General features: G+C 46.8%; 1 protein-coding gene across 1 annotated transcript in view; it reads right to left on the bottom strand.

Moving 5' to 3' along the window:
- Positions 1 to 1,305: 1,305 nt before the first annotated feature.
- SHROOM1 (shroom family member 1) overlaps positions 1,306 to 15,707 on the bottom strand; it is a 108,239-nt gene continuing 93,837 nt past the window's right edge. The window contains exon 8 of the mRNA XM_075342332.1: positions 1,306 to 1,925. Within this exon, the coding sequence (XP_075198447.1) occupies positions 1,671 to 1,925 (255 nt within the window). The 3' untranslated portion in view covers positions 1,306 to 1,670. The remainder of the gene's footprint in view (positions 1,926 to 15,707) is intronic.

Raw genomic sequence — 15,707 nt, 5'->3', positions numbered from 1 at the left:
TTTTTCATCATTTGCATATCATTAACATGTCTATCCATCGTGTGATTTTCATAATCCTTTGACTTTTCCTTCCTTGTATTGTAATGTAAATGTTGAGGGGGGGGGGGAATAGCATTCAGATGAAAACAATCACAGTTGTCAAATGCCTATGGTATTCTAGGTCCTCTAGTGTAAAACATATAGCTCAGCCTAGTGTATACTAGAGAGTAATGCCAAAATGTTATATAAATGTTGAAGTGTCCAAAAATCTTGCACAGTACTAGGTACAATAATTAGAATAGTGCCAGGATACCCTATAAGTGTACAACTGTCTAAATGTGCAAGCCAGTTTAATGTTGGGTCTAGATAGTCACAAGAAAATCCTAATCTTGCACAAAAATAAACAATAACCCTACCCTGGCGGTGTGGGCTGGCACCATAATGTATGTCACTAGATGCATAGTAAAAGCCCCTCAGATGGCACTACACATAATTAAAGCAAAATGCTAGATAGTATAGGCAGTAACAAACTAACGAGGGTGCTGTCCCACAACTAGTATAGTATACCTTACTCAACTTATTTTCCCTCCATTGATCAGAAGTTCCTCAGGGAATCCAGTGGGCCATTAACAAAATAGAGAGTGCTCTGGCCAGTGGCTTCCACATGGGTCTCAGTCTAGTGAGGTGAACGTACGTGACCCAGATGGAAGCAGCCGACTAGAGTGCTGTTTGAATTTTTTTACTCTTTTACTGACTGCACTGGATCTTCTGAGGAACTTCCGGTCTAATGTTGCGTCAAGTTAAGATATAGCATACTAGTTGCATGTATTCTATTATTTAGGGGACTTTGAGACAGAACTACGATGACCCAGTCATTAGCACTGCTATCTTACAGTTCTAAAATTCTGATCTAACCATGGACATCATCTGCATAGAACTTACACATTCCCCCAACCCATCAAAAACAAACAGGCTGATTGCCTTTTTCTTAAAGTTTCAGCAGTGTTGATTTTAGGTAAGAAATGCAGAATGTAAGCCCCATTGTTAAAGGGAACCAGTCAGCAAGATTTGATACCCCAAACTATTTATATGTTCAGAAAACCTATAAATAATGGAAGCAAAGAGGATCAATAAAAGTAAAGTTTATGTCCACCCCTGCACTTATCTATAGTGTATGTAATAAATGGCCCACCACTAGGACCCTCGTCCATCACCAGCTGATGTTAAGACTTCCGTCCTCATGCTAGGTTATGAGTGTAGGGAAACCCCTTTAAAATTAAACGGCTCAATCAAAATTTACAGTGCAGCAAAACAACACATTCAGGAATATATATTTTATTGAAATGACCGCATCAATCTATTAACCACTTAACAGAAGACACTATTTGTAACAACATTGAAAAAGACAAAAACATTGATAACTTATGCAAAAAAGGCACACAGTTTTATTAATGCTAATTTCAACCTTCTTCTATGTCAACCGAGGACTTTATTTTCTGGCCCGATTAACACTGACACGAATGCTTTCAGCAAGTCCCACCTACATACGGGGGTTATAAGAATTAATTCTTTTATGTCTTAGCAGCAGCTTAAATCAACTCCAATACACTTTAATATTTCAAAGCCCAAAGGGCTCTGCCGTCATGACAAGGAATGCCCACAAGAATGTGGCTTTTCCTTCCACAGACTAATTAAGGGGGAATGCTGGTATGAAGACTTTCTAACTGCTCCTCGTGAAATTTAATCTTCTCATCCAGGTCTTTCTGCTCAATCAAGAACGTGGTCTTCAGCCGCACAAAATGTTTGTAGTCCTGCAGCTGAGTCTCACTTAGGTATTTGGCTAGGATCCCTGTAACCACTTGTTCTCTGCGGTCCAGGTTGTCCTTTAAGTCTTTGGCATCCTCTCTTTGCCTGGACAGAAGGCTGTGACGTTCCTTCAGTGATTGCTAAAAAGTACAATGGATATAAAGAGTTAAAATTGACTGGAAAGCTAAACTAAAATCAGACAGCTTTCATTATTATTTCTTCTGTTAAGGAGTTGAAAGTCAATAGAGAGGAGTCCTTTGTTTGGGATCATCACCTCTTGACCATAGAGGACAGGTCATCTCCTGCATTATGAAGACAACTCATTGGCCTTAATTCATCAAAGCTTTTATACCAGATTTCTGGCATAAAAAGCTTTCAAAAGATGTACATTTTTTTACGCAACCCTGAGTTGAGCAAAAAGGTTTTGATTTTTCCATTTCATGCCACTTTTGCCCAGCTCCAATGAAATCAGCAGAGCGACAGATTAGGAGTAAGATTTGTGGAAAGGCACACATCACACGTCAGATCGTCTGACTCCACCCTGCCTCTTCATCATGACCGGCGTGAAAAGCTCTAGTCTTGATGAATCAGCGCCTTAGAATCTACATAGAGATATCACAGCTTTTCCTGTGCATACATAGAATATAGTCCAAGAAAGATGAAGTGTTGGCACTCACCGGTGGTGATAACTCTTTTATTCCTTCACATAGTAGGAACTGGTGAGTAGATGCGGGTCACGTACTGACAACAGACGTTTCATGCATAGCTATGCTACTACAGGTCCTGCGGCCTTCATCCATACGTGACCCGCACCTACTCACTCGTTTGTTCGTACTATATGAAGGAATAAAGGACTTACATCACTATCGGAGAGTGCTACCGCTTCATTGCTTTCTTCTGGACTTTCTGCTTGCATGCTTTAGGTTAAGCAACACCGGAGTTAGTCTGGCTTCACTCTGAGTTCACCGTTCGTTTGGCAGTTCACAGTTTATTCAACAGTGTCGGTTGCCTTTGCATTTGATGATACATAAGAATATAAATTTATCCACTTTAAGATTTCTTAAAGGGAATATATCAGCAGCTTTTTGTAAGTTAATCTGGGAGCAGCATAATGTAGGTGTAGAGACCACGATTCCAAGGATTTCTCTTATTAGGCTGTGTGCTGTAGTTTCAATGAAATCAGTGGTTAATTGGTCTTATATGCAGGTCAGTAAGGCTAATCTGTGCATCCCGCCCCCACAAATTGGCAGCTTCCTGTGTACACGGTACATTGTCAGCAAGCTGCTAATCAGTGGCATGGGTGGGGTTACACAGTTCAGCATTCTGACCACTGCTACATCTACAGCAAAGAAAACAGACTGAATAAAAAAAACTGCACCGAGCAGTCCAGTAAGGAACATATTACTGGAATGAATCTCTCTGCCCCTACATAGTACTGCACTCAGATTCCATTGTAAAAAGATGCTGACAGATTCTCTTTAAATTTTGGCACATATTTGGCACAATGTGTCTCATATTAGACCATGCCCTTTCCAGCGTGTAGCTTGTCTATCTGACAAGCTACACGCCGCTTGTCAGATAGGTCCGTTTCACTACTTAGCAATTCTGCCAGATTTCTGGGTTAAATTGCTTTTAAAATTTGCAAAATTGATGACTTGACATTGTCAAATGTGCAGAGCTGGGTGTGACAGGGTATGGATGCCATGGCTCGTCTAACGAACAATGAATGTCATGACGAGCTGTGGAGTTACTTAAGACAAAAATTTGACAGCAGCAGAGGACAGATGTCTGCCGTGGCGTACAAAAGGAACACACCTCTGCAGATGTTACCAATTCATGAAGAGGCCGGCAACTCCTCATGAATCAGGAACATCTGACTCCACCACAACCCCTCAAGACTGGAGAGAAAAATCAGTCTACATGAATTGGGGCCATAGTGTTTAATTCTAGAAATGTAAGACAGGGTTTTTTGGCCACAAAAATCAATCCAGACTTCGGTTATCCCTTTTATTAAAAAACTAGAAGGTGGCCCGATTCTACACATCGGGTATTCTAGAATTTACGTATTGTGTAGTTCATGTATGATTTTTGTTTACATATACATACATACATACACATTATATATATATATATATATATATATATATATATATATATATATATATATATATATATATATATATATATATATATATATATATATATATATATATATATATATATATATATATATATATATATATATATAGAGATGTTGTTGTGTGTAGTTACCAAGTGTTTGTGTAGGGCGCTGTACATGTTCTGGGTGTTGTCTGGGTGTGGCGGGGGGTGAGAGCGGTGTTGTTTGTGTGTTGCGTTGTTTGTGGAGCGCTGTGTGTCTGTCGCGTTGTGTGTGTTGCGCGGTTTGTGTGGGTGTGGTGTGTTTTGTGCAATGTGTGTGTTGTGCGGTATGTGCGTATATTTATGTATGCCGCGGTGTTTGTGTGTTGGGTGTTGTTGTGTGCGGCGTTGTCTGTGTGTGTGGGTGTCTGTGTAGGGCGGTGTTTGAGGTTCCCAGTGTGTGTGTGGTGTGTTGTGTGTGTGTGTGTGTGTGTGTTGGGGGGAGGTGTGCACCTCCCATCGTGCTCCATCCCCCATGCTGCGCATCCCCCATCTTGCCCCATCCTCCATGCTGCGCACCCCCCATCGTGCTCCATCCCCCATGCTGCCCAACCCCCATCGTGCTCCATCCCCTATGCTGCGCATTCCCCATCGTGCTCCATCCCCAATGCTGCGCACCCCCCATCGTGCTCCATCCCCCATGCTGCACACTCCCCATCGTGCTCCATCCCCCATGCTGCGCACTCCCCATCGTGCTACATCCCCCATGCTGCGCACTCACCATCGTGCTACATCCCCCATGCTATAATAGTTCTCCTATTATACTCAGAGAGGAGTATATTAAGAGGACTATAATAGGAGGAGTAGTCCTGGGGGAGAGGAGTATAATGCCGGCTCCCTGCACATGTGTACCGGGAGCCGGTGTACGCTGGTAACTATGATACACATCGGGTAACTAAGGGACCTTAGTTACCCGATGTGTATAATGGTTACCAGCGTTCACCGGCTCCGTCACGATCCCAGCATCGCAAGGTTATGTCTGGCGCTGCTGGGATCGCGAAGGAGCCGGTGTACACTGGTAACTATGATACACATCGGGTAACCAAGGGACCTTAGTTACCCGATGTGTATAATGGTTACCAGCGTTCACCTGCTCCATCACGATCAGAGCATCGCAAGGTTATGTCTGGCGCTGCTGGGATCGTGAAGGAGCCGGTGTACACTGGTAACGGGTAACCAAGGGACCTTAGTTACCCGATGTGTATAATGGTTACCGGCGTACACCGGCTCCGTCACGATCCCAGCAGCGCAAGGATATGTCTGGCGATGCGTGCGGAGGGCCGAGGCGAGCGGGCAATCCATGCGGAGGGCGGGGCCAGGCCGAGGCGAGCGACCAATCCGTGGGGGGGCGGAGCATGGCGAGCACAGCGGCCAATCAGCTTTGTGTCACCGTAAGGACACAATTTTGGAGCAAGACAGACAGACAGACAGATGAGAACTAAACAGAAAAATAACAGCAGTAAATAAAATACGTGTTGAAGGGGTTTCCAAGCTTGGGACAAAAGTGTGACCAGAGATTGCTAAATTGTGTGCAGTTGGACTAAAGAGAAACCAAGCCAAAGGTATGCATGATGTAGTATAAATTAGATATTTTTTTTTTTTATTCAATTATATAGCGCTATTAATTCCACAGCGCTTTACATTTTATATATTTATATATATACCTATATCTATCTCTCATATATATATATATATATATATATATATATATATATATATATATATATATATATATATATATATATATATATATATATATATATATATATATATATATATATATATATATATATTAGAAGGTGGCCCGATTCTACGCATCGGGTATTCTAGAATTTACGTATTGTGTAGTTCATGTATGATTTTTGTTATATATATATATATATATATATATAGAGATAGAGATGTTGTTGTGTGTAGTTACCAAGTGTTTGTGTAGGCGCTGTACATGTTCTGGGTGTTGTCTGGGTGTGACGGGGGGTGAGAGCGGTGTTGTATGTGTGTTGCGTGTGTTGAGTTGTTTGTGGAGCGTTGTGTGTGTGTTGCGCGGTTTGTGTGTGTGTGGTGTGTTTTGGGGGGAGGTATGTTTTGTGCAATGTGTGTGTTGTGTGGTATGTGCGTATATTTGTGTGTGCCGCGGTGTTTGTGTGTTGGGTGTTGTGTGTGTGTCCAGCGTTGTCTGTGTGTGTGGGTGTCTGTGTAGGGCAGTTGTTTGTGGTTCCCAGTGTGTGTGTGTGTGTGTGTGTGTGTGTGTGTGTGTGTGGTGTGTTGTGCAGTGCGCGTGTGCGCGTGTGTGTGTGTGTGCATCAGCCTCTCTTCTCTCAGCATACCTCTCCCAGCCTCCCTCCTCCCAGCCTCCCTCAGCATCAGCCTCCCTCTCCCAGCCTCCCCAAGCATCAGCCTCCACCAGCATCAGCCTCTCTCCTTCCAGCCTCCCCCAGCATCAGCCTCCGCCAGCATCAGCCTCTCTCCTTCCAGCCTCCTCCAGCATCAGCCTCCCTCTCCCAGCCTTCCCCAGCATCAGCTTTCCCCTCCCAGCCTCCCTCAGCATCAGCCTTCCCCAGCATCAGCCTCTCTCCTCCCAGCCTCAGCCTCTCTCCTTCCAGCCTCCCCCAGCATCAGCCTCTCTCCTTCCAGCCTCCCTCAGCATCAGCCTCCTCTTCCCAGCCTTCCCCAGGATCAGCCTCTCTCCTCCCAGCCTCCTTCCTCCCAGCCTCCCTCAGCATCAGCCTTCCCCTCCCAGTCTCCCCCAGCATCAGCCTCCACCAGCATTAGCCTCTCTCCTTCCAGCCTCCCCCAGCATCAGCCTCTCTCCTTCCAGCCTCCCTCAGCATCAGCCTCCCGTTCCCAGCCTTCCCCAGGATCAGCCTCTCTCCTCCCAGCCTCCTTCCTCCCAGCCTCCCTCAGCATCAGCCTCTCTCCTCCCAGCCTCCTTCCTCCCAGCCTCCCTCAGCATCAGCCTTCCCCTCCCAGTCTCCCCCAGCATCAGCCTCCCCAAGCATCAGCCTCCACCAGCATTAGCCTCTCTCCTTCCAGCCTCCCCCAGCATCAGCCTCCCTAAGCATCAGCCTCCCTCGTCCCAGCCTCCCCCAGCATCAGCCTCCCCCAGCATCAGCCTCTCTCCTCCCAGCCTTCCCCATGATCAGCCTCTCTGCTCCCAGCCTCCTCCAGCACGCCGTGCTCCTCTGCCGACACTCACACACCCGATCGCATCCACTCGCACACACCCGATCGCATCCACTCGCACACACCCGATCGCATCCAGTCGCACACACCCGATCGCATCCACTCACACACACCCGATCGCATCCACTCACACACACCCGATCGCATCCAGTCACACACACCCGATCGCATCCAGTCACACACACCCGATCGCATCCACTCACACACACCCGATCGCATCCACTCACACACACCCGATCGCATCCACTCACACACACCCGATCGCATCCACTCACACACACCCGATCGCATCCACTCACACACACCCGATCGCATCCACTCACACACACCCGATCGCATCCACTCACACACACCCGATCGCATCCACTCACACACACCCGATCGCATCCACTCACACACACCCGATCGCATCCACTCACACACACCCGATCGCATCCACTCACACACACCCGATCGCATCCACTCACACACACACAGACACTGACGATATCGCACTTAGGCGCTCATACTCACAACATCAGGAGATATCACATGCCTCTGGCCATGTGATCTTCCGTCAGGTCCTGGAAGGTCACAACAGCACAGTATCGAGGCCGAGAAGCAAGCGATATCCCAGGATGTTGTGAGTATGTGGATGCGATGTGAGGTGTGTGTGAGGTGTGTGTGAGGTGTGTGTGAGAGTGAGTGTGATCTGATGTGTGTGTATGTTTGTGTGTGTGCGTGTGGATCTTCCGCCGCAGCAGGCAGCAGGACCTTGATGCGCTTGTAACCATGCGAGCATGGTTACCAACGTATCCACACCACTCCCGTGCGAGCGGGGGCCGGGGGGGGGGGGGGGAGGGAGTACAGTACTCACCTCCGTGACAGCCGTGTCAGTTCGGGGAATGCGCGGGGGGGGAAGAGTACCGTACTCACCTCCGTGACAGCCGTGTCAGTTCGGGAAATGCGCGGGGGAGGGAGGGGGCGGGGCCAGAGCTAGCGTGCATTGCGTGAGGGGGGCGGGGCGTGGCGTGGCCGAATTGCCAATGCCTGCAGGGTGCCGGGGCGAGAGGCCAATCTGTGGGGGGGGCGGAGCCTGGGCGAGCGGCTGGCCAATCCGTGTGGGGGCGCAGCCTGGGCAAGCGGCCAATCCGTGTGGGGGGGCGGGGCCATGGCGAGCCCAGCGGCCAATCAGCTTTGTGTCACCGTAAGGACACAATTTCGGAGCATGACAGACAGACAGACAGACAGAATAAGGCAATTATATATATAGATATATCTCATATATAATGCTGAGTGTATGTGTGTGTCTATGTCCGCTAAAGGAATCCGCACCGTCGCATTTACAATCACGAAATTTTGCACAGACGCCTCATGTGACTCAGGGAACGTCATAGACTATGTTTGGACGGGAAAATTTAACCCCGCGCTTTACAGTTAGTCTCCAAAATCCTGCCTCCATTAATCTGAATGGAGCTGGGAGATATGGGCTATTAATAGCAACTGTCAGTGGTTGCTATAGGAACAAAATAAACTGTTAGCATAAGAAGCTTATGTGAGAGACAGAGAGATGGGGAACGAGACAGCCGGGGAACGAGACAGAGAGATGGGGAACGAGACAGAGAGACGGGGAACGAGACAGAGAGACGGGGAACGAGACAGAGAGACGGGGAACGAGACAGAGAGACGGGGAACGAGGCAGAGAGACGGGGAACGAGACAGAGAGACGGGGAACGAGGCAGAGAGACGGGGAACGAGGCAGAGAGACGGGGAACGAGGCAGAGAGACGGGGAACGAGGCAGAGAGACGGGGAACGAGGCAGAGAGACGGGGAACGAGGCAGAGAGACGGGGAACGAGGCAGAGAGACGGGGAACGAGGCAGAGAGACGGGAAACGAGGCAGAGAGACGGGAAACGAGGCAGAGAGACGGGGAACGAGGCAGAGAGACGGGGAACGAGGCAGAGAGACGGGGAACGAGGCAGAGAGACGGGGAACGAGGCAGAGAGACGGGGAACGAGACAGAGAGACGGGGAACGAGACAGAGACGGGGAACGAGACAGAGAGATGGGGAACGAGAGAGAGACGAGGAACGAGAGAGACAAACAGAGAAAGAGACACAGAGATAGAGAGAGACAGACAGAGACTGATACAGACAGATACAGACAGAGACAGACACACTCGAAGAGAGATAGTTACTATCCCGGGCAACGCCCGGGTACCACAGCAAATATACACACACACACACACACACACACACACACACACACACACACACACACACACACACACACACTACAGTGGGTCACTTAGATATTTCCTTACTTTTTAAAAGAAAGGAGTATTTTTTTTAATGGAGCTAACTTGAAATTAAAACAGAAAATTTTTAATGTGGTAAATGACTATTCTATCTTCAAACGTCTTCTTTTGAATGCAATATCTAAATAGGTGTATAGAGGCCTATTTCCAACAACCACCACTCCAGGGTTCTAATGGTACATTGTGTTTGCTATGTTAGAAGGCTAATGGAGGTTTAGAAATCTCTTCAAATCCATTGTGCAAGTATGTTAGCACAGCTGATTACAGAAGCTATAAACCTGACCATTCTTTGAGCTAGTTGAGAATCAGGTGCATTACATTTGTTGGTTCCATTACACTCTCAAAATGGCCAGAAAAAGAGAACTTTCATATGAAACTCGACAGTCTATTCTTGTTCTTAGAAATAAAGGATATTCCATGCAAGAAATTGCCAAGAAACTTAAGATTTCCTACAACAATGTGTACCACTCCCTTCAGAGGAGAGCACAAACAGGCTCTAACCAGAGTAGAAAGAGAAGTGGAAGGCCCCGCTGCACAACAGAGCAACAAGACAAGTACATTAGAGTCTCTAGTTTGAGAAATCGATGCCTCACAGGTCCTCAACTGGCAGCTTCATTAAATAGTAGCCGCAAAAAGCTAGTGTCAACATCTACAGTGAAGAGGCGACTCCGGGATGCTGGCCTTCAGGGCAGAGTAGCAAAGAAAAAGCCACATCTGAGAGTGGGTAATAGAAGGAAAAGATTAATATGGGCAAAAGAACACAGACATTGGACAGAGGAAGATTGAAAAAAAGTGTTATGGACAGACAAATCAAAGTTTGAGGTGTTTGGATCACACAGAAGAACATTTGTGAGAAGCAGAACTACTGAAAAGATGCTGAAAGAGTGCCTGACTCCATCTGTCAAGCATGGTGAAGGTAATGTGATGGTCTGGGGTGCTTTGGTGCTGGTAAAGTGGGAGATTTGTACAAGGTAAAAGAGATTTTGAATAAGGAAGGCTATCACTCCATTTTGCAATGCCATGCCCTGTGTACAGCGCTTGATTGGAGCCAATTTCATCCTACAACAGGACAATGACCCAAAGCACACCTCCAAATTATGAATTAACTATTTAGGGAAGAAGCAGGCAGCTGGCATTCTATCTTGCAATGGCGTGGCCAGCCCAGTCACCAGATCTCAACCCTATTGAGCTGTTGTGGTAGCAGCTTGACCGTATGGTATGCAAAAAGTGCCCATCAAGCCAATCCAACTTGTGGGAGGGGGAAACATGGGGTGAAATATCTCCAGATTACCGCAGCAAATTAACAGCTAGAATGCCAAAGGTCTGCAAAGCTGGAATTGCTGCAAAGGAGTATTCTGTGACTAAAGCAAAGTTTGAAGGAGAAAATTATTATTTCAAATAAAAATCATTATTTCTAACCTCGTCAATGTCTGGACTATATTTTCTAGTCATTATGCAACTCATTTGATAAAGAAAAGTATGATTTTTCATGGTAAAGACAAAACTGTATATATATCTCATTTACCACATTAACAATGTATAGAGGTGTATTTCTGTTTACAGAACAGGAGAAGGACTTTGGTATTCTGGTTACTAGTAAGCTGAGCAGCAGCACTCAATTTCAGGCAGCAGCTGCTAAAGCAAACAAGATTTTAGGGTGTATAAAAAGAGATTAGATCCTGTGATCCCAATGTATTGTTACTAGGGATGATCGACTACCCTATTCGTTGCTTCACCGAATATCCGACGAATACCTCGCAGCTATTCGAGTATTCGCGAATTTTCGACCCCCAATGCAAGTCTATGGGAAACCAGAATAATTTCATGTTGGACTCGTCGGTGAGCTGTGGTGACTGAGGAAAAGGCTGAAATGGATGGAAAAAGGCAGAAACAGTATGGGTATAGGCTGTAGAAGGTGCCTGACTGCATTTCTGCCCCCTCCTGATTCATCCAAGATGACAGGACACACACTAATGCATTCACCCTCTTCCTTTGATTTCTGTCGCATGTGCCATGCATGAATCATGCGACAGAAAACTCCTCCCCGGATCCAGCTAAGTCACCTCCCATACTCCCCCGGTGTTCCCACCTTTTTGCAGCGTTGATCCCCCGCATCCCTCCTCCTTCACAATAAATGCTGGGCGCATGGGCAGGGCACGGTTGTCAGCTCAGCTTCCTGTGTTCAGTGAGAGCTGTGGAGCTGATCTGACCCGGGGAGGGTAGGTGCAGACTCTTTGCACCCACACACCTCACATGGAGGGTCTGCACTACTAGAAAATGGGGGACACGTTCCCTGAGCGTGCCCCCCATATTCTAGAAGGTCCAGAGTCGTCGTGGGACTTCCAAAATGGATTACAGGGGATTTTTTTTTTTTTTTTTTACAATAAATTGGTGAAAAATGGAAAGGTTGGGGAGTGTTTTTTCAAATAATTTTTTTTGTCTATTTTTTTTTCTACTTTTATTACTGACAGTTGGTGATGTCGGGTATCTGATAGATGCCATGACATCACCAACTGCTGGGCTTGATGTCAGGTGACATTACACATGTGGCATTAACCCTATTTATTACCCTGTTTGCCACTGCACCTGGGCACGGAATGAGCTGGGGCGAAGCGCCAGGATTGGCGCATCTAATGGATGCGCCACTTCTGGGGCGTCTGCGGCCTGCTATTTTTAGGCTGGGAAGGGCCAACAACTATGAACCTTCCCACCCTGAGAATACCAGACCACAGCTGTCCGCTTTACCTTGGCTAGTGAACCAATTTGGGGGGAACCCCATTTTTATTATTTATTTATTTATAAATAATTATAAAAAAAAACTCCAACCAAGGTAAAGCTGCCAGCTGTGGTCTACAGGCTGCAGCCATCTTTTTTACCCTATTAATTCACCAATAATGCGCCCCTTAATTCAAAAAGACAATTCCATATAGAACCTAATTAACCTACAATAATAATACAGGAATCCATATTTTCTTAATCAAAAAAGTGAATTTTATTTTTACTCATAGTGTTTTCATAATACACTTCCAAGGTAAACATAGGACAACAGTTTCGTGAACAACAGGGAATGATAGTATAGCCGCACATGTGTTAATAAGGTGACGATTTCCAGGCAGATGGTGACCAGCACCCAAGTATCATGTATCCGACTCCAGTATTTATGGACAATAATGCAGGATTAGTACATATTTGATTTCAATGTCGCACCAGAGTGTTTTGGCGAGGTGTCGGCTTCCAACCACGTGGTGACCAGTATATGACTACCGAAATGACTTCAGGTATGGACTAAAGACAGGCAGTGGTGGTACATAAAGATACAAGAAGGCTACTTGCCAGAGTGGGGACCGTTTGACATCTTGTCAGGGTATGTGTACTATCTTGGATTAAATATGCCATTAACACCATGGGTCCCATTTGAGATATAGGAACATTACCGGTGGTCCATATATGGGTACATTTACATATACATATTGTTACAATATGACCTGTGCATTATTTGGCACTATTAAACTGAAGTGTATGTGAGTCAGCTACTCTTACTTTGCAGGTCTGAAAAAACAGATGGTATCCATTAATAGTTCCAGGGTGATTTCTAGACATATACATAGCGGTACAATAGGACCATTTGCTATATATGTGGGGTCAGTTATTTGACTGTGTGGGTCTTGCATAGCAAACGGTATCTATTTTTGATCCCAATGTGACATATAGTTGTTGTGGCATAAATCACTATGTCTCTTTAGACACCAGGGGTCATATTGAAAATATTTTTCATGCCAAAACACTCTGGTGCGACATTGAAATCAAATATGTACTAATCCTGCATTATTGTCCATAAATACTGGAGTCGGATACATGATACTTGGGTGCTGGTCACCATCTGCCTGGAAATCGTCATCTTTTTTACCCTAGCTGGCTATCAAGAATGGGGGGGACCCCACATCGCTTTGTTTTAAATTTATTTTTTTGGCTAAATACAAGGCTAGGCACCCTTTAGTGCCACATGAAAGTCACTTAAGAGTTCCAGCTTAGAATATGCAGAGAGGTGGGACATTATAGATGTGTTTGACATCGGTCTGCCTGTCTATCTATCCATTATCCCTCTATCCATCTATCTATCCATTATCCCTCTATCCATCTATCTACCCCTCCCTCCCTCCAATAGATAGATAGTGGAGGGATAGATAACGGAGGGATAGATAACGGAGGGATAGATAACGGAGGGATAGATAACGGAGGGATAGATAACGGAGGGATAGATAACAGAGGGATAGATAACGGAGGGATAGATAGGAGGAATAGATGGATAGATAACAGATAGATAGAGGGATAGATGGATAAATAGATAATGGATAGATAGATAGAGGATATTACAGCTTTTATTTGTGATGTATGTGTTTTCCCCCAACAGTATGTGTGATGGAGCAGTGACCCTGCGGGAGCTTGGATCTGAGTTTTCGCAGGGTCACTGATGGTCAGTGACGTCACTCTGAGTTTTGATTTACAGCAGCACTGAAGTTCTCGCGAGCGGTAATGTGTTGACATCACCGACCATGAGAAATGACCTGGAGTTACCCCTGAAGCATCATTCACGGAATGAGGCTGCATTGAGCACTCGCTCACAGATGTCGCTGAATCAGTGTGGATTACGTCGGACCTGGATATTTGGGGGCTTAATAAAGTGGTGACAGAATGGCTTTTTGGTGTTTTATTTCAATAAAGGATTATTCGGTGTGTGTTTATTTACCTTACTTACAGATTAGTGATGGCGTGCCAGACGCGGCCATTACTAATCTTGGAATTAGTGGCAGCTATGGGTTGCTATTAACTCCTTATTACCCCGATTGCCACCGCATCACAGCAATCGGGAGGGGCCGGTGACACGGTGGGACTGTCGCATGTAATAGATGCGACATTCTCGGGGCAGCAGCGGGCTGGCTAATATTCTCGGCTGCGAGAGGGGGGGGTGTCGTAACCATGGCCCTCGCCCTCCCCAGCCTGAGAATACCGGCCCGCTGCTGTGCGCTTACCTCGTCTGGGTATCATTTGGGGGGGAACCGCACGTCGTTGACCGTATTTTTCGGACTATAAGACGCACCCAATTTCCCCCCAAATGTTGGGGGAAAGTGGGGGGTGCGTCTTATAGTCTGAATGTAGGGCTGCGGGGAATGAGGAGGCTGCGGTGGAGCGGGTCATCGGGGGCACGAGCAGGCTGTAGCAGCCTGCCGTGACCACGTGAACCCGCTCATTTAATATGCATGCCCATCATCCCGCCCATCATCTCTCAGCGCTGAAGCCGGCGCTGACAGGTGGGTGGGGTGATGGGCAGGGAATGTGCGCATATTAAACAGCCTGCCTGCATGATCACCCCTGGCAACTACAGCCTGGAGTGATCATGTGCGGCTGTATTCATTGCCCCCCGCGCATCATTATCAGCGCGGGGTGCAGTGAATCAGTACACTCACCGGCCACGATCCCTGCAGCACCGCGATGTCCTCCTGTCTGTACCGGCGGCGGCTGTGTGGAGACTAGCGGTGCGCACAGCGATGACGTCATCGCTGTGCGCACGTGTCCACACGCAGCCGCCTCCGGCACAGACAGGAGGACATCGCGATGCTGCAGGGAGTGTGGCGCTGCTGCTGACACAGACGGAGGAGGAGCAATGCTGCAGGGAGTGAAGTAAGGTGAGTATGAACGTTTATTTTTTTTATGTGTCACAGGATGCAGGCCATATACCAGGATAGGCGTATATAGCCGGATGGGGGTATATGAGCAGGATGGGGGTATATGAGCAGGATGGGGGTATATGAGCAGGATGGGGGTATATGAGCAGGATGGGGGCATATGTGCAGGATGGAGGCATATTGCAAAATGGCGGTATATGAGCAGTGTGGGGGTGTATGAGCAGGATGGGGGTATACAGCAGGATGGAGGTATATAGCAGGATGGGGCCATATGCCAGGATGGGTTATATAGCAGGATGGGGCCATATGCCAGGATGGGGTATATAGCAGGATGCGGCCATATGCCAGTATGACGGTATATAGCAGGATGGGGGCTATAACCAGGATGAGGGACATATACTGTATATACAAGGCAGGATGATCATTACCAGGCTCTGGTACCTTAGTAGAGAATTTGGGGACATTACCCCCTTAACAGTGTCAGCAGCAGATACTCGCCCCAAAACAGTGTGTCATGACCACATTTTTTGCTTAAAATTTTATTTTCCTCCTCTAAAACCAGGGTGCGTCTTATGGTCCGGTGCGTCTTATAGTCCGGAA

The sequence above is a fragment of the Anomaloglossus baeobatrachus genome, chromosome 4 (genome assembly GCF_048569485.1).
Source record: "Anomaloglossus baeobatrachus isolate aAnoBae1 chromosome 4, aAnoBae1.hap1, whole genome shotgun sequence".
Taxonomy (NCBI): domain Eukaryota; kingdom Metazoa; phylum Chordata; class Amphibia; order Anura; family Aromobatidae; genus Anomaloglossus; species Anomaloglossus baeobatrachus.
Note: the sequence above shows the minus strand (reverse complement) of the source record. Positions and strands in the feature narration are given on the sequence as shown.